This window comes from Equus caballus, chromosome 18, assembly GCF_041296265.1.
Source record: "Equus caballus isolate H_3958 breed thoroughbred chromosome 18, TB-T2T, whole genome shotgun sequence".
Taxonomy (NCBI): Eukaryota; Metazoa; Chordata; class Mammalia; order Perissodactyla; family Equidae; genus Equus; species Equus caballus.
This window is the reverse complement of record NC_091701.1, coordinates 15,562,341-15,589,018: the sequence shown is the minus strand read 5'-3', so window position 1 is coordinate 15,589,018 and position 26,678 is coordinate 15,562,341. Positions and strand designations below refer to the sequence as shown.

General features: G+C 36.0%; 1 protein-coding gene across 4 annotated transcripts in view; it reads left to right on the top strand.

Annotated features, from left to right (window-relative positions):
• DPP10 (dipeptidyl peptidase like 10) overlaps positions 1–26,678 on the top strand; it is a 1,231,994-nt gene that overhangs the window by 1,100,293 nt on the left and 105,023 nt on the right. For all 4 annotated transcript variants that reach the window (XM_070241800.1, XM_003363234.5, XM_070241801.1 and 1 more), the window contains one exon: positions 17,402–17,522. In XM_070241800.1, coding sequence (XP_070097901.1) covers positions 17,402–17,522 — 121 coding nt within the window. The remainder of the gene's footprint in view (positions 1–17,401; positions 17,523–26,678) is intronic.

The following is a 26,678-nucleotide window of genomic DNA, read 5'->3' as shown; positions in this document are numbered from 1 at the left end:
AATACATATCATTCAATTTGAAAAAATAGTGAAAAGGTTAAAAAAAGAAAAAATAGAGCCCCATAGACTTGCAGAAAAACTGAAAAAAGTCTGATATTATGGTAACTGGAGTTTTAAAAGAAGAGGAAAAAATGGGACAGGAGAATATTTGAAGAATGATAGCCAGAAATGCTAAAATTTAATAAAAACCATAAATCTATGCATTCAAGATGTTCAACACCCCCCCCCCCCCCGACACACACACAAACCATAAATTCCAAGAGAATCAGTCCTGGGCACATCTTAGTTAAACTGTTGAAAACTAAAGATAAAGAGAAAATGTTGAAGCTCCCAGAGAAACACCATAATGTATTACATACAAAGCGGCAACAATTAGAGTGCCTACAGACTTCTTGTCAGAAACCATAAAAAATCAAGGTGAAATAAGGACAATTTCAGATAAAAGAAAAATAAAGGAATTTGTCTCCACCAGACCCATGCTACAAGAAATAAGGGAGACTACTGTTAACAGCAAAAATGATAGTATGGCTTTGAGGGCTTATAATGTAGTTATGTGTGATACTACTGACAACTGTAACAATAAAAATGGTGAAGTAAGAAAACTGTACATTTACAACATTTCTAGTGATAACTTCTACAAGGGACTTCAAGGATCAGTTAACTAATGAAAATCAGATTAAATAATTTTAGAATTTAAGAGTATATGGTGTTTTATTTCCATCAGTCAAACAAGAGGTTGAATCATGCCTTCATAAACAATGTTTACTTTTTAACATTTTGTTCCCAGTACATCTGAAAAGTTGAAACAAGTCATTCTGAAAGTGGCTCCTAGATGATTAATGATACATAATTATTTCAATTTTTTGTAGAACATTGTAAACTTTTGAGATTTTGGTTCTTTTTGGTCTTATTTTTAAACCTAAGATGTATTCTCTTGGCAGCTAATCCAGTTTTAATCATACAGTTAATAAAATATTTATTCAGTAATTCAGTTTGCCCAGTAGCGTGTATTACTCTCAAAGGTCATGATCTTTAAGAATTTAGCTAGTAAAATGTACAAAATATTTCTTGTTAAAAAAATAGGCACTTGAATTTTTAAAGAATAATAAGTTTGTTTTTACTTTATGCTATGTCATAGCCAATCAAGAGAATTCAGTTGGAGTGAAATTAAAGAACTGATAACAGTTTTAAAATCTAGAAGCAGAAGGTGATAATTCAAGAAATACTTTGGGCAAAATTGCAATGGATATGGCACAATAACACGTACATAAGGCTAAAGGAATGCAAATTTTTTTATAGGGAGAATAGTGGGTTTGTTTTCTTAGAATCATGGTTTCTTGATTTGAGGTTTGAAAATGATATGCATCAATTCACAGGAAATAAAAAAGAAACTTTAAAAAAGCAAAAAGTTATTTGCAAAGACTTTTGGGGAAGATTTGATGTATTTATGGTGGTTGTTTGGCTCGTTATATGAGAGAATCCAAAAGATGAAAAGAAAAATGAGGGATACTCTAGGACAGAATGGGGTTGGCTTGGTTGGCCTGGAATGCTATGCTGGGTAAATATTTGATGGGGTTGTAAACTGAGAGTCAGTCTGGATTCTTATGCATTTCAAATAGAGTTTAAGATTACTCCAGCAGATGTATGTAGAATGGATTTATCCCAGTGCGGGGAGATGAGCAGGATGGAGTCCACTGAAGTGACAGACCCTCTAGTAAAGATTTGAAATGCTAACTCACTACACTGTGGGTATGAAAAAAAAGCTGTGTAGTTTGTAAATAGTGTGGATAAGAATTATTTTTGTGAGGGGCCAGCCCTGTGCAGTAGGGGTTAAGTTCGGTGCACTCCACTTCAGCAGCCTGGGTTTGTGGGTTCAGATCCTGGGTGTAGACGTACACGACTCATGAGCCATACTGTGGCAGCAATCCACATATGAAGTAGAGGAAGACTGGCATAGATGTTAGCTCAGGACTAATCATTCTCAGAAAAAAAAAGAGTTATTTTTGTGTGTTTTTATTAAAACATGGGCATGTGAGGAAGCCCAAAAAATAACAAGGATTAGAGTTTATTTCTTATGTATGACTTGAAAGGAATAAGAAAACGGTGCATCCAAGAGGGAAAGAATGGAAAGCTGACAGGTAAAGCCAGTCTGGAAATAAGACTTCATGTGTTTGAGTAGACATACACTTAAGGTCAGGATAATGTGTAGAGATGGATCAATTGATTTGAGAGATCCTCAGCCCCGTTTTTAAGGAAAATATGAAAATGTTGCTTTAAATTGATCTCATTAATTCCAGTCGATCCTTAATATTTAATTTCTTCAACATAAGTTTTGTTATTGCTACTGAACTTCACCGACATGGAGTTGACCCACATCTTAGGGAAGCGTTATGCAATTTGAAAGCTGTGAAAATAATTGGTCCTTAAGGATGCATATAATGATCCATATACCAGTTCTTTTTCTTTTTAAGCAACGGGATCTATTTTAAAATGCATTTTTAAAAGGTTTTCTTAAAATATTTGCCCTGCAAGATGTTCTTGATTTGAAAATGTCATGGTCAAATGCATTTAGGAAGTGCAATATAATATCATGAATATCAATGATTCATAATGAAATTAGCACTCTTTGAAGAATCCTGAATTTAACAAAAAGAAAGAAAGAAAAAATTTTCTGATTTTGTTTAACTCAATGTTTCTTAGTTTTTTTACCCTAGACTAAAAGTCAATAAACTTTTCCTGAAGAGGGCCAGATAGTAAATATTTTTGGTTTTGCAGGACAAGAGGCAAAATCAAGGGTATTATGCAGGTACTTACATAACAAGACAAAACAGATTGCCACAAAATCTTGTTGAGGTAAATTCAAAATAAAATAATAATTAAGTACAACGTTTTGTAATACGTGTCTGCCAATGAGAAGAATGAAATTACTTTTTGTGAGAAAATGTTTTACTTAATTGAGGTTCCAAGTAAGTGTTCCATCTCATCAAATGGATTACACATGTTGGTCGAAAAACCGTTCTTAGCTCGTGGGCCATACAATAACAGGGGCAAGCTAGATTTTGCTCATTCACAATTTGTCAAACCTTGCCCTAGACCATGGAACATTGTTGTTCTCATTTAATGCCTATCTATTATTAGAACTAATGTTTTAGAATATTACTTCCGTAGATTGAAGAACCAGAGAATGGTAAAGCTGATTGGCATGACCCACATGAGAAGGATGTTTTATAATGAGGTGGAAAAGTTATGTTCTAAAGGAATAATAGGAAGTAATTAGCATCTTGAGGTATGAGATAATAAGCAGAAGTCACTACAGAGGGCTGCTGGGTAATGGTGTCCTCAAGGGAGACCAGGGTTCAGTTATGGCAGAGAGGAAGAAGGAACCTTCAGAGAAGAAACAGTAGAGGGAAGCTGATTGCCAGTTTTCGAATGTAGAGTGAAAGAGTAGGGAAGGTTGAGCTGGTAAAGGGCCAGAGAGTACTGAGCATTATTATAGAGACAATGGCATGGTGGAGGATCAATTGTTAGTGGTGATAGCTGTAATCTTCGGATGACTGAGGCAAATAGCAATAAGTGACATAGATTTAGTTGATAAAGTCTGTGTGAAGAAAGTGATGACTAAACCTGGGGCAAGGAGACTTAAGTGCTGCCATGATGGGATCCACAGGAAGCTTGATGATCTTCTTTGGTAGGATAAATGCTCTTACAAGACATCCTATTGTTTGGACTGTGTGATGATGGATTCATGACAGCAGACTTGCAGCCTATGCAGCCTAAATGATTTTGAGGAAATAAATTCTTGGTGGATTTTCTCAATTCTAATTCTCCTCCTCCTTTTTGCCCTCCCCCTCTATTTCATCCTCCTCCTTCTCATTACTTTTAAATTCCCAGAAAAGTCTTTTCAGGGAGATTGTTCTGAAAGTTAACTCAAATCATCATCTCTTCATCTTTTCTTGTCCCTTCTTCATTTATAAACCCAGAAATGTATATGCACTGGTGATATCCACCCAAGGATCCCACTGTTCGTTTGCTCCTTGATCACATCATATCTCTTCAAGAGTTATTATACCAAGTCATCAGTGGTGACTGAATTTGGACTTTCCCCAAAATCATCTTGCTATCTGTCTGTTTTTTCTATTTCTATTAATCTCTGTGTTGTCTGTTCTAACATTAATGTATTATATGCATCAAATTTGGAAACACACCCTCCTCCCACCAAAGGCTAATGTGAAAAGCAATAAATTTTGACAGAGCCATATTATTAGTTTACTGTATTAATACCTGTAGAATCAGGAGACCCATATAGGCGAGGTGTTTGGAGGTTCAGCCTGAGATATCCTGTGCCTTAGTTGTTAATATTAGGTATCATTAAAATCCCGTTTCACTTCCTGCTTCTCAACTAGAGGAGAGGGTACAGAAAATAACTGTACAGATTAATTCAAAGTGAAGTGAAAGGTTCTAAGATCATGATTAAAAATTTTTCAAGACACTTTATCCATCTTTGTATCTCCACAAATGGATTAATGTTATTCTAGTCAGTTTTTAGATGGAAATAGTTTTCAGAATGATCATTCAAACCAGAAAAGGAAAATTGTTAAGAAAGTGTCTCCTTCTTATCTCTCTCTGTTCCCCCCACTTCTTTCCAGTTGTCCACTAATTATTTTATATCTGTAGTCTGGCCCCATTCACTCTGCAACACACATCCCTTTGCCTTGTCGTTTCTCCTCCTTTCCATTCTGTTTTTTCTATACACTGTGTTTCCAGCGTCTGAGCATCTAAATCTGCCTTTGCTCATGCTATGTCCTCTGCCTGGAATATTGTTTTTCCTTTCTCTGTCTAGCAAAATCTTCTGGAACTTGTAGGCTCAGCTAGAATGTCATATCTCATCTGAAGCCTTTTCTGACCCTCCTTTTCTTCAATCAGATTCAGACTATCTCATCTTTCACTCACATTTCAATAATACTTTGTCACCTCTATATCATAGAAACACCATATTTTGTAAATAATTAGCTTTTTCCTTATCATATTTTAAACTGTGAATTCATGAACAACAAGAGCTAAGACTTACACAACACTATGTCAAGATATGGTACATATTACCCATGTAGTAGAATTGTAAATGAATAAGGTAATTGTGTAACTATCACACCTCCATGTATACCCCCCAACATAACTTACTATCTTCTTTCATCTTTAAACTTTCTTCATTACAAAATTTAAAAATATTTCCCCCAATAGTAAATACATATTTACATTTTTAAAAAATAATATGAAATGTACAATATCACCTGACATTAACATTTGAAAACAGTATTATTTCACCAGGAAGTCTATAAAACTGTTCTAAGGTAGACTTTTATGTTGTGTGTCAATGTCTCTCCAAGGAAGAAGCAAATTAAATGAATACAGACAGAGAACCATATGTTTGTGATGGCAAGTGGACAAGGCAGAGGTTCCCTTAAAGGTGGATTACATAAGACCTAAACAGTACACTTTGCTTAGAATTTTAGCCTAAAGAATTTAGCCTTTATTCTTTATGGAATGCAGAGTAATAGAATACTTCTTTAATTGGGCAAGGTCACAGTCAAAGCACTGACAGAAAGATCCTATTGTGTCATTTTATTGGATGAATGCAAGTGAGAACTAAAAGGAGGGATGGCAGTGAATAATCTACTGCAAACACCCAAACATGAATTACTAAGAATCAGAAATTGCACTTTTAAAAATCCTCTTACATGCTTTCATGCACAAAATAGAAAGTTATTAGGGCATGTTGTGTTGCAGTTACATTTACATCACAGGTAGGGCTTAATTGCACCCCATTGTAGCAGACAGATAACTGAAGCACAAGGGATTGGCATTTCTATAGAATCCTACAGGGAAAAAACAAACAGGGAAATATTCAAAGTGGTGTTTATTCTGGATTCCAAGTTATGCTTGAATTCAAATGATTCTTATCCTCAGTTCATCATTGGCTCAATTAAATTTAAGTTCATGAGAGCATTAACTAGAATAGACAAATTAATTCTGGACACAGACATTTCATTAGTAAGTCCATCTTTCTATGGTTATTTTACTGATAGCCAGTATTTTGGGGGGATATAGTAAAAAATGTTTGGATGCTTTTGTTTTGAAAAAAAAAAACCCTATATTTCTTCATTTGTGGCCAAGGATGATGCCCTGAAATTGCACGAAGTGGAATAAAGAAGCTAGAGCTGTGGGGAAAATGTGCATGGGAGATAGCCAAGGCTGGTTCCACCTTCTGCACATTTCAATTTGTTTTCTTATCAGCTTGCCTATAAACTGGAAAGCATTAGGCACAGACCCATTGATAAGTATATGAGAATTTCTTCCAGTCTCCCTCAACCCTTCTTCATGGAATCCCTTTTAAGAGTTTAGGAGTCCCCATTTTAAATAAAAGGAGTTACTGGGGCTGCTCAGTGGCATAGTGGTTAAGGTCAGGATATCTGCTTGGGAGGTCTGGTGTTCACAGGTTTGGTTCCCTGCCGCAGAGCTGGCACCACTTGCCAAGCCATGCTGTGGTGGTGTCCCACATAAAATAGAGGAAGATTGGCACACATGTTAGTTCAGGGTGAATCTTCCTCAAGCAAAAAGGGGAAGATTGGCAACAGATGTTAGCTCAGTGCCCAAAAGTAAAAATGGAGTTATTATACAAATATAAAAACAAATTGTTTTGACATCAGAGGCTAAAGTGCATTTGTACCATGTTTTTTGCTACTCTTTGAATGGATGAGAGGGAGCACAACTAGCTGGGAAAAAAGATGGGTTAATTCAGCTTGTTTTGAACATAAATGACAGTGAAGGACTTTCTTACCCATGAAAGTTTGAAGGTTAAACTGTTGTGTTCCACCCACCAATTAGGATTCCTGAAAGTAAGCAAGAGAATGGCTCAGGTTCATTTCAAGATGAAAGGAATTCATTAAAAAGTTTTCTGAAAGCTCTCAGAATCAATGAGAAGGTTGGAATTCCAGGATCTAAAAATATTCAAGAGCTGTGAGGAGCCACTCATTGTTTAACATAGGAATGTGTTCAGGAAAATTTGATTAGAATGCTACAGGAAAATATGACTAGGATGCTGCAACTGGCAGCTCCATCAGTGACTATAGCTCTTGCAAATAATTTCTCAACTGCAGCTTCATTCCTTCAAGATTCAGTTAGAGGTGGGGTCATGACTTAGGGATGTTTTATCTGGCTTTTGTCTTTATGATTGGAGACTAGACTCTACTTCCCCCCAACACTCACCTAATGTAAGAATCTTCCAAAATAAGAAACGAAGTCAGATCCGAGTAGCCAAATAGGAGAAAAAAATATACACTCTGTAGCTGATATGGAGAAACAGGGAGTAAAGTCATTAATTTACCATCTTCGGATGCTTAAACTTCTCTTTAAGACAATTAATTAAGAATATTTGATTGTCCTCAAATTATGATAATATCTTTTATGGCCAATTACTTACTAGCTTCAATTAATTTTTTTTTTAAATTGAGCATCTATGTACAGGTAGATAGATCATTATCCATGACCTGATTTTGGTTTCTTTAATCCAGTGGACCACCAGGAGAAGTGTTAATATCACCACTTTGTAAATGAGGAAACTGAGTATCAGAGAGGTGAAGTAACTTAATTGTCCAGTCTTACAAAGAGCACTGCCAGGATTAGATCCCATGTTTCTCCAGCAGAAATCCCATCTTTTTACACTTTTGCTTTTATTTTTATTTTCCATTTCAAGTTCTACTGCCATGACACATTTTAGGCAGTAATATTTTCCTTTTTAAAATTACTAATAATTTTAGTAGTAATATTTATTAATTAATAAATTAATGTCCTTATACATTGGTTTTATTTTTGTTTTACCCACCAGATCTACATTAATTTGTGTGTTCATGTTTTGGAAAGTCACATTAGATCATAAGATCTTATCATTATATACCCAAGGCTTATCACAGTGCCTAGCATATAAATGATGCTGGGTATATATTTGGTTTACAATGGAGGACTAAAAGAAGGGAAATAAAGCAAAAAGATTGGATGCTGAAGGAAAAATGCAAGAAAAGAAGGTGGAGTATAGGAGGAAACAGATATACAATGACTAGATAATACCATCCTCTAGCATTTTGACACATATAAATCGGTACAAAAGGATATTTTTTAATAATATAATAATGTTAATGACTGTCTTCTATGGATCCAAATTTATTACTTGAGGTGAAAAATATTTTTATTAACTGTTTCAGTTATCAAAATAATCTACTTATCATAAGGTCTTCTCTTACCCTAAATGAGTTTTATGAACTGATGTAGCCAAGAAATCATCTGCTGTTACATTTCATAGATTGGAGTTGGTCTTCAGTTATCTGTTTTCTAACTTTAATCTGGTATCGAATTTTCTCCTAAAAATGCCTGGAAAAAAGGGCTTTGGAACTGGGAAATGACTTGCATAATTATGAATCTCAGACAAAGGGTTATATTTCACTTCTTTGAAAATGCATAATGTTCTGTAAAGGTTTTAAGAAATAAGAACTCTTTGAAAAGGCTTCCTGATATGAATAATTGCAAATGTCAAGGATGCGAGTTCTCTGATAGTGATTCTGTCTCTAGAATGTCAGGTACCGGTGCAAAGGTGACATGAATGATTTGAGTGAGTTGTTCTATATCCCAGAGATGGTCCTGCAGAGAAATGAAAGCAGTACTCTGTAAACCACAAAGAGATTTATTCAGAGCCAAAATGTCAGAGGTAATCAAACTATTTAACTTGTGCTCATAGCTTTACTTTGCATTATAGAAATGGACACAGAATTTATTACATACTGGCAAATTAAGGAAACAGGATTTTTATAATGTTGAATGGTGCACTGTGGCTTTCAGTAAAATATTGATAATCTTTATGGTAATATTTTAAGTGAGTTATGATTACTAATAAAAATCTTGCATAACATCTTTTCTGTAGGTTTAACATACATGCAGCAAATATGCAGAGCTGATCTTTGTGAACACTCCCATCTACAGAACCCCCAGAGTGAAAACACAACGTAGTTCATATCCCAGAAGACCCCTATTCTGCCCTTTACCAGTCACTCTTCCCCTCCAAGGATAATCACTGTCCTGACTCACAACATCACTATTGTCGATTATAAATAGCACTGCTGTGAGCATTCTTGTATACATCCCTTGAATTATATATATATATATGTATATATTTATATTTATTTATTCATATAAAAATATGTCTTACGTATATTATACATAATCATATATTTATATTATTTTCTATGTTTATTTAATTTGCTATAAATATTAATTATAATATAAATAATAAATATATAATAGTGAATTTAAAAGTTTAATAAATATAAATATTTATTATAAATAGATTTATAATGTATATGTGTATTATATATGTAAATTTCTCTATTCATCTACATTATTGTTAGATATATGACTTGGATGGAGTTGCTGAGTCATGAAGTTATAGATATGTTCTGCTTTGGTAAAAGCTGTTACAGAAGTTTACAAAATAATTATACCACTTTGCTCTCCCACCAGAAGTACGTGGAGGTTACAGTTGCTTTACATCCTTGGCAGCACTTGTTTTGATTTTCATTTTCATTTTAGCCATTCTAGTTATAAAGCCAATATACTCCTGTATTTTTTGGTCTGCTTATATTCTTTCATGTTACCAAAAGAATCTAAGGTATATAAGTCAAATGATAAAAATTTTTGTTTGTAAGTTTATACTTAAAGGCTTTAAAGAATTATTCCTCAAAATGTTTCCTAGACTGAAATATAGCATATAGCTTAAAGGGGAAAATTTTACTTAAAATTCAATGGAACCAGGCCCATTAATGGAATATGGCTTAAATATTTCAAACATCTTTATTTATTAAAAAATTTTAAGTGTCCTACAACATCTTATGTGTATGATGGAGTTCAAGGTGAGTTATTCTTACAATCTTTCTTTCTCTTGATTAGAAGAATGATATACATAATTAGATAGATAGATAGATAGACATAGATATGGATATAGATATAGATATATTTGGTGAGGAAGATTGTCACTGAACTAACATCTGTGCCAATCTTCCTCTGCTTTGCATGCGGGATGCCGCCACAGCATGGTTTGATGAGCAGTGTGTAGGTCCACACCTGGAATCTGAACCCACGAAATCCGGGGCCTCCAAAGTGGATCTTGCAAATGCAACCACTATGCAACCAGGCCAGCCCCATAATTATATGTCTTGATACTATCCATATGATGAAACTTTCTCATTTATTGAAAAAAGATAGCATCTGTCTCTAATAATGACTCTAAATCACTGCAAAATGTTCTTTTGTGTCATTTATTTCCAATATAATATTACATTAAATTCATTTTAATAGTAAATATTTAATTTCTTTAAGAAGTTGATGTTGGCATGATTGAAAATTAAAATTTGATCATAGTAAAGCAAAAGCAAAGGTTCCAGACAAATTTTGGAGCCATTATTGGACCAGGTAGTATGATGAGGTAGGAGTATGTTTGATGGGTCAGGAGCCAAAAGGACCCAAGGGTATGGTTGTCTGAATGCCCAAATTCTCTTGGGGCAAGGCAAAAGGTGAGACTTGCATATGATTTGAAGGTCGTGATACCAGTGTTAAAAACTGCAATGATTGATTCTGGAAAGTGAAGCTAAAAAGGATCCAAGAGAGATAATAAAACATTGGCATTAGAATTTGCAAATGTTTTGGACATAAGCAGGAAGTCACATATTAGGAATAATGATTCTATTTTGACAATTATCACCCCTATTAAGCAGAATATTTGGATTATCATTCTGCCAACAGTCTCCAATTTCCAGTAACCGTTCTTTTATTGCCACCAATTATTTTCCTAAATATTTTCCTAATCACTCACCTGCTCGTAAACAACTTAAAGCTGTCAATTGCTGAAAACATGAGATTCAAACTGTTTGGTCTAGCATTTAAACTGCTCTGTGCTTTGACACCATCATAACTTTCAGGGCAGCCATAAGTATATAGAGATGTACTAAATCTGATAGAACTGGTCTCCTAATATTTCCACAGTTGTTCAGCTTTAACTTTAGTTCATTCTATTCCTTCAGCCTGGTGTTTCTTCCTCTCTCCTTTCATAATCCCATGGACTCACTCTTTGTCCTTTATGACACTAGTTAAACTCAGGATCTTTTAAAAGTCTCCATGAGCCACCCTCACCCCTGCCACTCACGGCTAAGACTTGTAATATGCATTTATCCTCCATTGGGTTTTAGAAATTCACCTACCTATGTCTCACATAAAATTATAATCTTCTTGCAGACAGAGACCACACATTAAAAATCTTTATAACCCCAGGCACACTTAGCAGAGTACTTTCTAACAACAAATTACAAATTAACTTTTAAAAGTTTGGGGAATTAAATTAAATTATTTCATTTATGAAGCATATACATGAAAAAACTTATTTACCTCAAAATCAGTAGTTCTTGACTGGGGGTGATTTTGCCCCTCCCCTCCAGGGGACATTGAGTAATGTCTGGAGACATTTTTGGTTGTCACAACTGAGGGAAGGAGCTGTGATTGGCACCTTGTATGTAGAAGTGAGGGATGCTGCTAATCATTCTACAATGTCAGGACCATCCTCCACAACAAATACCTAGTCCTAAATGTCAGTAGCACCAAGGTTGAAAAACCCTGCTCTACGTTAAGAACACAACCTTATTGGGGCTGGCCCTGTGGCCGAGTGGTTAAGTTCACACGCTCCTCTGCAGGCGGCCCAGTGTTTCCTTGGTTTGAATCCTGGTCGCGGACATGGCACTGCTCAGCAAACCACGCTGAGGCAGCGTCCCACATGCCACAACTAGAAGGACCCACGACGAAGAGTATACAACTATGTACTGGGGGCCTTTGGGGAGAAAAAGGAAAAAAATAAAATCTTTAAAGAAAAAAAGAAAACAACCTTATTATCATTAGTTTCCAATTAAAAAAAAAATTAAGCACCTACTGTTCATGTAGCCCACATTTCAGACTAATTCCTGAATCACTATCATCATTTCTTATTATCACTGAAATTAGTGTTGGCACTTTAATTATACATATGCTAACCTGTGTAATTTATACTCAAGCATAAACGCGATCGTCTTTTTGGTGTATTGTCACAATCTTTTCTGTTTGACTATTTGTTCTTTACCCTTCTCTATCTTGCTGTACGTCCACCTTCCAACACATACACCCATATTAAAAGGCAAGCGTATATCCTTCTGTAGTCATAGTTTATATATATATATATATATATATTATCTGTAGTTTATATATATGTATGTAAATATATATGTATTGCTATAGTTTCCTCATGTTTATATATATATATTTTAAACTGCTACTGAGCCCCTATTGCTGAAGTTGCCAGCTAGAGCCAATACTAGAGGCAAATGTCTTCCAATTCCTAAATAGAACTCTCTCCTTTATCCAGAAAGTAACTAGAACCCATCTAGCAAAGAAGTTGGGAAGACTAGTTTGCAAGGGAGTCTTGGAAATGTAGATTTCAAGCTTCTGATGACCCACAGTAATAAAAGACTGTAGGTGGCAGGTGTGGGGCTGAGTACCAACAGACAATATCCAATGCACTCCTGTTGGTGAGATTCCTGCCAGTATAAGTTTGTATTAGTATTGCCATTGTCTGGTGCAAAAAACAGGGTTCATGTTGAAATCAATTTTGTTGGTTTTATGTCCGTTGTTGCTCAATGATGTCTCAGTGAAACTCCTCCAAGTCAACTCACGTAGCACTAGTTTATTCTCTTCAAGAGCCTGCATGTTGTTACCTGAAGTAGGTGAATCGCAATCCATCCACACATCCCCTTTGATGAGTTTGCACTGTGCTTCCTCTTTTTCTCCATCATAAACACTGCTTAAATAAATACCACTCTTCATCATTCTCTACATATTGGTACATTTTCTTTCTTACAAGACAAGGTCCTAGGTTTCGGATTGCTGATGGGCTAGAATACGTTTTGTTTTCAGTTGCTATATTGCTTCCCCATATGGCCATAACACTTCATATTTTCAGTCAACATAGGACAGAACTCCTTTCACCACATCGCTGCCAGCAACACATGTTATCTGGGATAGTTTCTCAATTATAATGTTTTTTCCCAGAAGCAAGCAACAGTAGTAGGCAATCCAAATGCTATCTCAACTCAACTGTAATTTTACAGATCTACACCATCAGAATGCATGGGGATTTTTAAACGATTCACATTTTCTAATTTAAAATTATCACGGAAATCACTCAAATCAGTGAAGATGGAATAGCTTTTCAGTAATATTTCAGCTAAAATAGATCTAACATCAATTATATTCCTGTTTTATTTTGCTGTTCTTTTTCTTTTAAAAGAAAAAGTTTGCTAAAACTTTGTGACAGTCTGCTGTTATAAGTTTGTATTAGGCATCCTCTCTGGTTGAATCAGTCACAGCAGGCTAATTTACATTGTGATTACTCTCAACCCCCAAATCTTAATGACTTTTAACATCAAATGCACACTTCTTGCTCTATGTCCATCACAAGTTGGCTGGGGATGGGGAGGGAGCTTCATCCATGTCTCTTCAACCAGCAATCCAGGCTGCTGGGCTGTCGACCATCTGAAGCATTGCCGGTGGTTGTGGAAGGTGGAAGAGAAGGCAGAAAATTGAAAATTGGCTCTTAAAGACTCCTGCCCAGCAATGACTTACATTGTGTCCAATTACTTGGTAATGAGCAATATCAACTAACACATTGATTAGAATAATTTCTTGGAACATTTGTTACATATTTCTCAACTTGTCATAATTCAGCACGTAATATTTCAGTTGTCTTCCTGTTCCCTTTGTGGAGAATTTACCAATTTTGAATTATTTTATAAAGGTATTGAGGCTATTGATTTTGAATAACTGGGTTTTGGGCTTGCTCTATAAATTGAATAGCTAAATGGTCAAATAGCTATCCATTTCTATTTGCCATACTGTTTAGGTAGCTCATTGAAGGAATTGATTAATGGCATCAAAAATATTATGACAGTTTAATCAGTAACATTAGGATAAATGGCATTAGTATTTTCCATGTTTTCAATGTGATTTAAATCTAGTTGCAGCCCTTGATGATTGCCATTTGGATCCATCCAAGTGCCCAGATTATACCTGGGAATATTCGCAGCTCTCATGTTGTTAACATAGTGGTTAAAGTTTGTGATTATTACTTCACACTAATATATTGCAAGGAAAAGCTTTGGTAACTGAAAAGGGGTTAGGAGATTATAAATGTACATTTTACTGAAGGCAGCCACTAATTCTTTGTCTACAGAAAAAGCATCTTGTGGATATTTCCTGGCATTGCAGCTTTTGGTGAATAGCATTAAAATTCTGATTCCATATTGCTTGTTCTTTTACATTGAAACAGATGTCAGTTTCATATGGATTCTGAGTATCATCCAATCTGTTCTTCAAATATAAATGTAATTACTGGTCAATGGTTTTGGATAATTTATACATCTGCTGAAGTCGTGGAGGTTTTATTAATTATTTTGACTTAGAGTTCGTTCCCTTCAGAAAGCTGAGGATTTGGAACAATATTACTTTGGGTTAAGCCACCTCTTCTCCTAATAATAGACACATGTGCTTAAGTAGGCTGGGTATGGATGATCTTAACTGTTATTACTCACAAGTCCTAAAAGAAGATTCAGAGGCTGGTCTGTGGCCAAGTGGTTATGTTCACGGGCTCTGCTTTGGCAGCCCAGGGTTTTGCTGGTTCAGATCCTGGGTGTGGACCTAGCACCGCTCCTCAAGCCATGCTGAGGCGGTGTCCCACATAGAAGAACTAGAAGGACCTCAACTAGAATATACAGCTATGTGCTGAGGGGCTTTGGAAGAAAAAAAAAAAAGAGGATTCAGGTACAAAAAGGGGATTCCCTCCAAGTTAGGAAGACTCTGCATGCTTATTTCATACCCTTTGTGAAAGGCAAAAGGACATAGTTTACAAAAGATGTAAAGCTTAAGCTTTAGATGGTTAGAGTAAAGCTAATATTTTCTCAATTATGAAGGATTGCAAAAGTCATTAGAACCAACTTCCATCCAGTTTTGAGACACCTGAGATATAGTTCCCAAATTTTGCCTAAATGTGACCTCCACGCTTTCAATAATAAGCTTATTTCCTGTTACCACTTGCAAACTTGCTAAACAAAGTGAAAATAGTAAATATCATTTGTTAATACCTCTCTTGCACTTCCTGCTAGTACTACCACTACAGCTATTACTATTCTACTCTTCCTGCTAATACATATTTAACCAACATGATTTGCACTGCTGCCCAATAGTTGGGGATAATTTACACATTGGCTGCAGTTGTAGAGTTTTTATTTTGATTTAGAGTTTGTAGCCTCCAAAAAACTTAGGATTTTGAAGCAAATTGTCTTTTTACTTACTTATTTATTTATTTTTGCTGAGGAAGATTAGCCCTGAGCTAACATCTGTGCCAATCTTCCTCCACTTTATTTGTGGGTAACTGCCACAGCATGGCTGATGAGTGGTGTAAGTCTGCACCCAGGATCCAAATGTGTGAACCTGGGCTGCCAAAGCGGGGCACACTGAACTGAACCAGCATGCCACAGGGTCAGCCTCGAGAGCTAAATTATCTTACGTGAGGTAAGCCCCACTTCTAGTAATAGCCACATGTGTTATATGTTCTGTATTCATCATCTTATTTATTCTTCACAACACATCTCTAAGGTAGGTGGGAAACTTATCCACATTTTATACAGAAGAAGACTAAAGTTTAGAAAGGCTAAGAAAATTACCACTCAGATTTTAAATGTAGGCTGCCTGATTATGCAGTTCATATTTTTAAACATCCTGCTACATCCTTCTTTCTGTTTTTTTTCCCCCAAATTCTTATTCTTGTATTGCATTTTCACCTGTAATATAAGTGACAACTAGTACTGGAATGATTTATTAGATACACTCACTGTTTAAATGCTTGCCAAGTTGCCAGGACCAAAATAGAATATCAATGAAATTTTCTAGATATTAAGATTGCTCTCATCACTGTACACCGAGATCGAAAATCTAGGACCTCATAATTAATCAGACAATTCTCTCAGGAGTTCCTGTGTTTGCTCTATTTGCTCTTGTGTAACAATCCTGTAACATGCTCCAACACATGAGTGCTAGGGTGTCTTTCACCGTCTTAGGAGGATATTCAATCTAAGCAGCAATTTGGCTTGCACTGGACAATATTATACTTCTCCGAACACGTGGATGAAATGTGGTTCTGTGAAAGTTATGTTATCATATAGGCCAGCAGTTTAAAATGTTTGGAATTAAAAATATTTTAAAGTGGGGCTGGCCCCATGGCCGAGTGGTTAAGTTTGCACGCTCCACTGCAGGCAGCCCACTGTTTCGTTGGTTCGAATCCTGGGCGCGGACATGGCAGTGCTCGTTGGGCCACGCTGAGGCAGCGTCCCACATGCCACAACTAGAAGGACCCACAACGAAGAACATACAACTGTGTACTGGGGGGCTTTGGGAGAAAAAGGAAATAAAATTCTTTAAAAAAATATTTTAAAGTGGATTATACATACTGTTATCCTGAATTACCTCTATTAAAGACACATGTTTTTGTATGGACAAATATTGTTCAATTTCCAATATGTTCCTGTTGTTGGGGCTGTTGTTGATATTATGTTGGAAGACTCTGTGATATGTTTAAATTAAAACTCTTTCTTGAACCCTCAGGCACAAGGTTCTTGTCACTGCTATGCTATTTAGGAGAGAATTACCAGGGGAGGTTGGGGCCTGGGGAAGTGTGTTCTACTTATCAAGTCAAAGGAATTTTTACAATCTTTTCTTTCATTGGTGGACCTGTGAGTTGAGCTGGATAGAATCAGAGAGATGCTCCAAAGATTATTTTATTGATGACTAAATACATTTTCGTAAGAGTAGAGACCCCAAATTGAAGCTTTTCAAGCAGTCGGTTGGCTGAAACTAAAATGGTATCTAGAATAGTTATCAGTCCCTTAAGCATGCAAAACGTTCTCTAAAACCCAAACCAATTTTGTGCTATGAGAAAGAGATTATTAAGTAGATGAAAAATTGTTGTCGAAAATATGGATTTAAAGACTTCAATACTGAGAACTATGTAATTTCCAAATGATAACTTAATATTGATATGATAGGGAAAAAATAGCCATTAATGATTGAAAGCAAAAGAAGTATATGCATTAAATAAAAACAAATTGAAAGAAGGCACATAATAAAACACTTAGCTCTTCAGCTATTATTCTGTAATATGAAAGTTTTTAAAAAAGCCTTACTAATATATTGGATTTTTTGGTTTGTTTGTTTTACATGTTTCCTGATCCAGATTTATATTTTTGAAAATAATATCTACTATCAACCTGATATAAAGAGCAGTTCACTGCGACTGACATCTTCTGGAAAAGAAGGAATTATTTTTAATGGGATTGCTGACTGGTTATATGAAGGTAAGTTGAATACACTTAGTTTCAAAAGAACACAAAGGATATATTTTATACAAAATCTATTGGAAAAATCTGTTCCTTCCTGAATAATACTTATACCACTATTTATTCTCCTCATTTCCTCTCAAAATTGCCTTCATGCTTTCATATCCTTGCATGTGCTCGTATCTCAACTGGTTGTCATTTACATCTACTTGTATGATTACAAATTTGGTATATGTATTATATATACACATACACACACACACACACATTTTGTTCAGGCTAGACACATTTGATTTTTGGTGACACTTACCTAATGAAAGTGAATGATCACCTTATTTCACTCTGTAATTAGATGCTGAAGCAGTCTGACTATCTGGAAAAGAACAAGCAAAAACCTTTACTGCTCAAAAAGTCCACGAAAGCCACTTGATTTTAGTCATTCCTATTAAGAACATTCTATCACATTGTAAAAGCCATTGCATAGGGAATAAAACAAAACCTACCTAAAGAGTTATTTACAATATTTATTGAATCAACTTTTCATAATAGCTGAGAATACATAAAGGAATCAGGTGATGCAAACCTCTATCCAGTTTGATCAAGTACCGATTGTCAGCCGAGTTATAGGTACGGATTGCCTGGGAAGACTCAAAGCTTGAGTTGAATACCTAGGTTCCAGACTCTGCAACTGATCTTGGCAAAATACGTCAAGATTTGAACTAAGTTAGTCTATTTGATTATAAATTATAAAGCTAAGAATCATCTAGAAGACAAATTTTATTTCTTGAGCAATATTGGAAAATGCAATCTTTCGACCTCAGAGTTGGAATTTTTAATTCTGCAAGAAAAGTAAATCATTTAGCTCATTCATTCATTTCTTCCCTCCTTCAACAGATATTATTGAAGATCTACTGTGTTCTAAGTACTTGTCTAGGTGCTGAGATACATCAGGGAACAAAACACAATCCTGCTTTCAGGACCTTACTTTAAGAGAAAAATTTTGCTAGGAGGAGCTATTTTATTAAGAAGACACCTTGACATTTATATGTATATGTGTGCATGTATATTTATATCTATAATATAATTTTGTGTATATGCCAGCATCAAATAATAAAAGATTTTACAGGCCACAGTCTATTCTGAGGAATAGCGAGAGCTACTGTGGGAATATCAGCAAAAATTATGCTATGACATTTTAGAAAATTGAAATACGCAAATAGATAAGTAGGGTTCTTTGGCTGAAAGTGTCAGAAGATGACTCTGGGTTTCTTATTTCAAAAAGATAAATTATTGTAGGAGCCTGGAGTGGCCCAATTAATTGAAGAGACAGGTGGGAAACAAACTTGACCCTGGGTGGTTCTGGGAATCTAGGTGGCAGGAGCTAACCATCTCTACCTAGAGGAGCTAGGTAAGATGTGCTCTTATCTTCAAAATGTTGTTGGTGCTGTGTGAGACCATGACAGATGGGGAAACCATGTCAATGCACTGTGGTAAGCAGTCAAATCACAGTAAACGAAAGGACAAATGAGTGAGACTTAGCCCGTTCTAGAGATCTGCAAACATTTTCCTAAAGGAGAAACCCTCTAAGCTAAGCCTGAAAGATTAAGAAGTGTTACAAAAGAGAAGAAACTAGGAAGGAAAATCCAAGCAAGATTTAAAAGCTTGCAAAAGCATAGAAGGATTAAATAACATGATGTGTGCCTAGGGAACTAAAATCTGCTTAATATTAATGAGACATAAAATTTGAGAAAAAGGAAGGCAGCAAGAACCAAATGACAGTGACTCTAAATATAATCTGAGATTCCAATTATTTTTTCACCTGTAAGTGGGGAAACTAACAGAGCTTTTCAGGTGAGGGAATGTCAAGATTAGATCTTTCATAGAAATAGATCACTTTGGCTACAGTATGAAGCTGAGATAAAGTAACAGAAAGAATCAGTGAGCAGCTTTTAGGCTTTTTCTGTGTTCTATCAAGAGATAATGAGCAATAGGACAGGGTTAAAGCAGTAGGAAGGAGGGAAGATTCTAAAATTGATGAGACAGTAAAATAGATAGATCTTAGTAGTTAAATGGATGGGGTGGATGAGAAGAAGTCAAGTATGACTCTTGGCTTCTGGTTTGGGTCACTAACAAATAGTGGTGGCAGACATTGCAAACAAGCATTCACAAGGAGTAGTGGATTTCAGAGACGTGAAGAACAATTTAGTGGGAACGCTGGAGCGTCACAGTGTGCTGTCATGCCACATTAGGTGACCAAATGTGATCTTTAACATTGATAAACTTTTAAGTCAACTAGCAGTATACTGAATGTAGAATGTGCTGACTTGACCACTGATCAAGATGACTTGGGCCTCTGTTCTCTAGGGAAGGCCTCATATATTTCATGGCATTACATTTTTAAGGAAGTTTTAAGGAGAGAATTTAGAGAACAACATCTGACAAATAAGGTTATTTTCTTAATTAGAGAATAAGAATCTATATATTTGGGCTGAGAGTGAACAGTGTGTTGGGAAATAGGCAGAACAAACAAGTAACAAGAATTTTTGTGATGACACTGTAGGTCTGACACATTCCAAAGGGAGAATGGGAAAATTATAGTTTCTGTGCTCAAACTAAACTAAATCCTTTGGGCTCTCAAGTTCTAGGTATACTAGGAAATTCCACATGTGGTATGTGACTTAATCCTCAAAATGCTAGGATATCAAATCACTTACTGAAGAAACCAAGACTCAAGTAACCTATCCTGGTGACTTGGACATGGCCTCAGGGCTCATGAGTGGTAGAGCTTGCACTTGAATGTGTGCCTTCAAAGCCAGTGCTTAGTCCTAGTCTACTCTACCTATTATGGTGCAGTGCCCTTCATTGTTCCGTAAGGGATGACATACATTATGAACCTAAGCTGTTAGGTTTCTCTGGTCTGTTTCCTCAGCCAAAGACTCTGAATCCTACTGTCCATGGGCTTACTTCAATGCTTGCTTCATTTCTAAGAGAAGGGACCCTACCAAGGGAATCTATGTTAAGGTTTGGCAGAGGGATTTAGACAATTAAGATGTCATTGACTTTCCTTCAACATTTGCCCTGCCAACCCCAACCTACGATTCAAGATTCCCACAGGGACCTTAATCTCCCACTATCACTTTGCTTGTCCAATGTGCCAACAGCTCCCAGATTCCAGGTCTTCTCTTTTCTCATCAATATACACACCAAAACACAGTGACACCTACCAGGAATGCATATAATCTTCAGCACTATCTGTGTAATACTATGGTGTGGAGATTTCCTTTTTATTACTTCACAGAAATCAATTGCAATCTGAATTAGTAGTGTGAGAGACTCAAGAAGTCACATGTAACATTTCCACTTACTTTTTTTATTGAAATTTGACTTCTGTAAATGTCATAGAAAAAAAAGATTAGAGAAGTCACATAAAAGATAATAAAATGTTTTTATGACAAATTTTAAGGGCACGGCTTTATCTTTTTAGGACCAGGGCAATCTGTGAACTTGGCTGTTTCTCCCAACCACAGCCACTAAAGTCGAGTCTTTAAAAGTGTCATTTTAAAACCTCTTTGTCTCTAATTCTAGTATTATGCAATTTCTAAGGAAAGTAAAAGCAAATAAAATATGTTTTAAAGAGTTAATGAAGTTCAAAAGAAAAATAAAACATCATGTTCATAATGAAATGCCATTCTAAGTATAATTCACACAAAGCACATCTAATGTTATTCACATAAATTGGTGTATTTAACACAGTACCTTAACTACATAAAATATTAGATCAAGGTTTTGTTATTAGATCAATGTTTTCTCAAGTTTACAACTTTGAAACTTTCCATAAAATGTTGAATATATTAAATAGAGACAAAAAACGACTGTCACTTTCCGTTATTTGAGCATATAGAATAATGGAACTAATATGCCTAAATTATTTATAAATATATTTTAGAACTACTTCTTCCTTTTTTTTTTTTTTGTTTTGAGGAAGATTAGCCCTGAGCTACCATCTGTCACCAATCTTCCTCTTTTTGCTGAGGAAGTCTGGCCCTGAGCTAACATCCGTGCCCATCTTTGTCTACTTTATATATGGGACATCTACCACAGCATGGCTTGCCAAGCAGTGCCACATCCACACCTGAGATCTGAACCGGCAAACCCCAGACTGCCGAAGCGGAACATGCGCATTTAACCACTGCACCACCGTGCCTGCCCCAGAACTTCTTATTTTTAAGGAATTTTTATTTGAAATTCAATCCAACAGTTATTGAGCACAAATATCTATCAGACATTATCTGAGAGTAATACAATGAGGAATAAGAGTTTCTTTGGTTTGGGTATTTCTAATTTAGTGGAGAAAAAAAGTATAAGCAACTATTATATAAGGAACCATTTCAAGCATGGTAAATAGAAATATGAACACAACTACATGCCAGCATACCAAATAGAAGTATAAATAGGATTAATTCTAATGGAATATAGGATGGTTTCGTAAACGAAATAGTCTTTGCATTGAGCTTTAAGAACGACAAGAATAAAGAAGTGAGAGAAAAAATTTACAGGATAAACAATACCCTGTCAACAGATTGGGACTGTTACTTTTTGTTGTTTAATGGCAGCAATGGAAAATACCTTTTTTCACTTTATTTTTTACCTTCCTTGGACACAGGGAGTCACATTCATCCATTCATTGATTCAACAAATATTTATTGAGTACTTACTAAATCCCAGTAAAAGTGGACTATGGCAGTTAAAGAAAAAAATTAGAGATGCAGCCATGGAAGCCCGAGGAAGACAGGAAAATCAACAATGTTGAGTCTCAGGAGGTCAAACAAGCTAAGGATTCCAAAGTTACTGTTGGATTTGCCACTAGAACTTGACACGAGCAAAATCAATCAATTGTTGGTTTCAGAAGCAGGATTGCAGTGAATGGAGGTGTAAATGGGAAGCGAGAAGGTTGTAAATATAGACAATTCTTTCAAGAAAGTTGACAGCGAGATGCAGAAAATAAGGGGAAAAAAATCAACCACAGAACCACAGGGCTGACAGCAGCATCCTCAGTAAATCCTATCTATCTAAATTGATAAACTGGATAAGATGGATACAATCAGCTTACTTTTCAGAATAGCATGTTAATATGAACACAATGGTTGCATATTAGTTTTCTGTAAGTGCTTTGTGTGGAGGATATGTTTTTAAGTGTCTCTGATATAAAACACATGTGTTGAAGACTCCATCTGCTCTACAGTGAGATTTTCTAGATCAGTGTAATAAAAATAATGAAAGGCCAAACCTACATTAAAATGGAATTGAATGCTATTTATAAAAAATAGATTGTAAATAATATAATTAACACAGGAAGCAGGAAGTTTCAATCCTTGAGTAAAAGTCCCTATTATTTGCAATTAAAGAAGCACGTGCCTTATCCAAGAGGACTCTTAAGCAAATACGTATTGAAAATTGTTTTATTTATCTCCTTTCCATTTCAGTTAGCTTTATTTTTGTACCTGAAGGAAGTCACATAATTCTTTTTACATACCACTTTGCTATTTTAACATTTTCGTGAGAAAAACTTTAGGTATAGATCACTCTAAAATAAATGAGAGTAGATGATATCTAGTTTCTATTGAATGGAGCCCTCAAATCTGGGCCATTCTTATTCTTGGGAAGTTCTTGGGTACACATTCTTCAGCACCTAGGACAGAACCCGCTTCTTAGAAACCCTGGAAGTTCATTTCAGCAATACAATCTCTCTGTATGTACCTTCAAATCTCCTAAGACTTATTAGAGTTTATACTCAATTGAGCTTTAGCATTTTTTTTCCTCAGTATGTCATGTGGATGATTCATGTTCCCTCATCTTAAGTGTAAGTTACTTGTGTAAAGGGTCAGCATCACAACTGGGAAAAGAAATGGCATATTCAAAATAGTATTAAAAGTTTTTTATATGAAGGGACCACTTATTAAAGACAAGGAATATGTAACAACCTGTGGCTAGTTATGGTTTAACCATTAATGCTTGAAGTGGGAAGGGGAGGAAGCTGTTACTAGAACCTAGAAGGAGGGAATCCTGTAGTTTTCACAGTAACAGAAGCAGTGAGTTTTAGTTGAGGAACCCAGCCAGACCCACAAGATTTCAATGAGTAGGAAATAATAAAATAAATACTGCTGACTATCTCTCTTCTCTTCGTTTATCTGGTTTCATAATGGCCATAGCCAACAAAAACTCAGAGGCCGTGGGTGTATTCTTATAACTCAAATAAAAGTTTGTCTTCCCAAAAGAGCAGACAAAGTCCCATCTGCTACTGTTTTACCGTAGAGTGGAATTAGTATAGTTATATACCTGTCCAAAATTTATAACTACAGCCAACCCTTGTGTTTTTCATATAAGGTTTTTGGGAAAATGACCCCATTAAGAGAAGAAATAAATTTATCATGTGGCCTCAATTGGTAATCATAGCTCCGTTCGTCAACTGCTCATTTCTTTTTCCCTTTACCTTCTGCCAGCTGTTTGACTGCACAGGTTATTTACCTTGTAGATCAACCCCAAACTTAATTCCTGCCAAATCTTATTCCTTTGCTTCTTTTCCTTAATTATATTGCTACAATTTCAGTTTCTCATTGAAATTGAAATTGGAATGTAGAAATATGGAATTGGAAAATGAGATGGAATTGTACAAAGCAGTATTTGTGAATCTGCTGAGTTCCAAATATATTATTCCCTGACATCCTTTGTGTAGTAAAGATACATTTTCTTCCTGGAAGATGAGATTTATCATCAGATCCAGCACAGCAACTATGTTTTCTCAGGGTTTTTTTCCTAGTCACGTTGAGCCCAAAATGGTCATGGGGAAATTTCAGCTTCCAATTCAGAGAAATAGAGTTATGACCATATACCCTGCTGGAGGCAATGCTCCCTTAGGTGTTAGGACTTCTAAACCCACTGAGCTCATTATCATGAGGACAAGAAAGAAAATGTGTCCAGTGAGTTATAGGTGTGATAGTGAAAGAGAAGTTCTATTCCTTTGTTCCTAGATTTGTGCTTCCTACCTATACAGGAAGGACACATGCACGCTATAGGATGACATTCCAACTTCAAGGTTGTTGTCAAACAAACAGTGCTGAAAGTGAGATAGAGCAGGCTATTTCACTCTTCTGTCAAGCCAGCTACCGGGGGAATATGATGAGACCAGTGAATTCCAGAATTCCATGGGTCTGAGCCCATTGCCACCCCCCTTTTTTTTTTTTGCTGCAATGTATTTCCTGCTTGGAGGTGAAATAGTGTGAGTTATCATAGTAATATATAAGTTATTCTGTAAGTCCATGAACAGCATGCTGATAAGTTTGCAAGCAGAAAAGACATATCTATAACTAGAATGTGTGTCTACCTCTGTAATGACAAAATTCTACCCTTTTTTGATGGAAGGGTTCCCATGTAATTCACCTGCCAACAGGTAATCAGCTGGTCCTGCTGGGAAATAATGCCATATGAAGAGTTTAGTGACAACTACTATTATTAGCAGGTAATCGTGGCTGCTAGAAGCAAATTGCCACGTACTCAGTGGTCATGGTATCCATCTAATTATTGAGAGCCTCCTCTGCTATAGATGTGCTCTGGTGGAAACTAAGTAGGACATTAATATCTTCACATTTTTACCCCCTCTGATAAGTCCATGCACTTATCTTTCCTTAAACTTCCTTGTCACTAATCTTCTAATTTTACTCTTCCCATATCGCTGATCAGGTGGCCATTTATTAGTTACTGTGCATGAGTCAGGATAAATCCATGCTTCAAGCCAAGTGTTTTTCCACGAGAAGTGGAGAACTAAGTATCTTGCTCAAAATTCTGCCAACTTGGAAAATTTACGTTTATTGTAGTCTTTTAATGCCGCTCCCAAGTCAGATTGTAGTACAGAGACTATCCAGTTCCAGCATGTTCAAGTATATCATGCAAACCTGTCCATAAACCAGGCCTGCATTTATTCTTCCTCTGCCAACTTGTGTTAAAAAACACATCTTGAAGCATAGATGTGAGATAAAGGAGAGAGGATAAATCAGAGGGTGCAATACTGTGGGCAGTTCACTATGTGTTCTGGCCCCATCCCATATATACCAGTTCTATGTTATAGTGGAATCTTGCTGTATGTGTTTAGTTTTATGGTCAATAAATCAGATAACAATCATTTCATGATGGACAGTTTGAGTTGCATAGTCACTTGGTATCCCATAGTCAGGCTAATTGTTTGTACCAGAGCCCAGTAGAGAGCTGCTTTTGAAGCAGAGAATATTTATCATCACAGGCAGAAATGGCCTTTCTCTAAAGCTTGTAATGCTTTTGCTTTGGTTGTCATATGGTGAGTGTCAGAAGCTCCACATAGCATTTGGCCATGGACACTTACATTACCAATGTATCTGCTGGGTCACAAGAAAGAGATGGTAGGGAAGGCTGTACCATGGCTTTGATCTGCTGCATAACCCTCTCCTTCTCAGGGCCTACTCAGAGCTGGCAGCTTTACAGGTTACCTGGGAAATAGAGCAAGGTAGCACATGTGAATGTGGTTTCTGTCATGCTTCAAAATCCAAAGAATCCAGTCTCTCTTTACTTTTATATAAGTATAGTCACAACAAATTTTCTCTCACTTTAGAATAAATACCCCAACGTATCCCAGACTACTAGATTCTAAACTCTTCCTTAGGGATGCAGACTTACATTTTACAGGAATTCATCTTACACTCTGCCTTTATGCAGAGGAAAGCTAGCTCCTTATGTTAAACGTTGCCTCTGTCAGTAAGAAGACTTGTGGGAATCTTGAGGTTCAAAAATCTTCAGCCATAAGATTAGATACACATAGAAATGTTCCACTTGATAATGTGTTATTTATGAGACAGGTCCAGAAAGCATAAGAATACTGCACATATTTACCCAGGCATCCTTATCCTTTGTGTTAGGGTTTCAGTACTTCTCCACCAATATATCTAACTTAGCTTTAAAAACAGGTGGAGTTGAGCCCCTAATTTGTGTTGCAGCTCTGCAACCCTGTCTATGTTCTCTTGGACTCAGCTGTATCTGTCCTGCAACTAGAGAAAAGAGGGACTCCTTCAAAGATGCCGTGGTAGCCTTTTCTATATTTCTTATTTTGTGGCCATGGTTTCAATTTCTGTTTATTCCTGTGTAATCTCT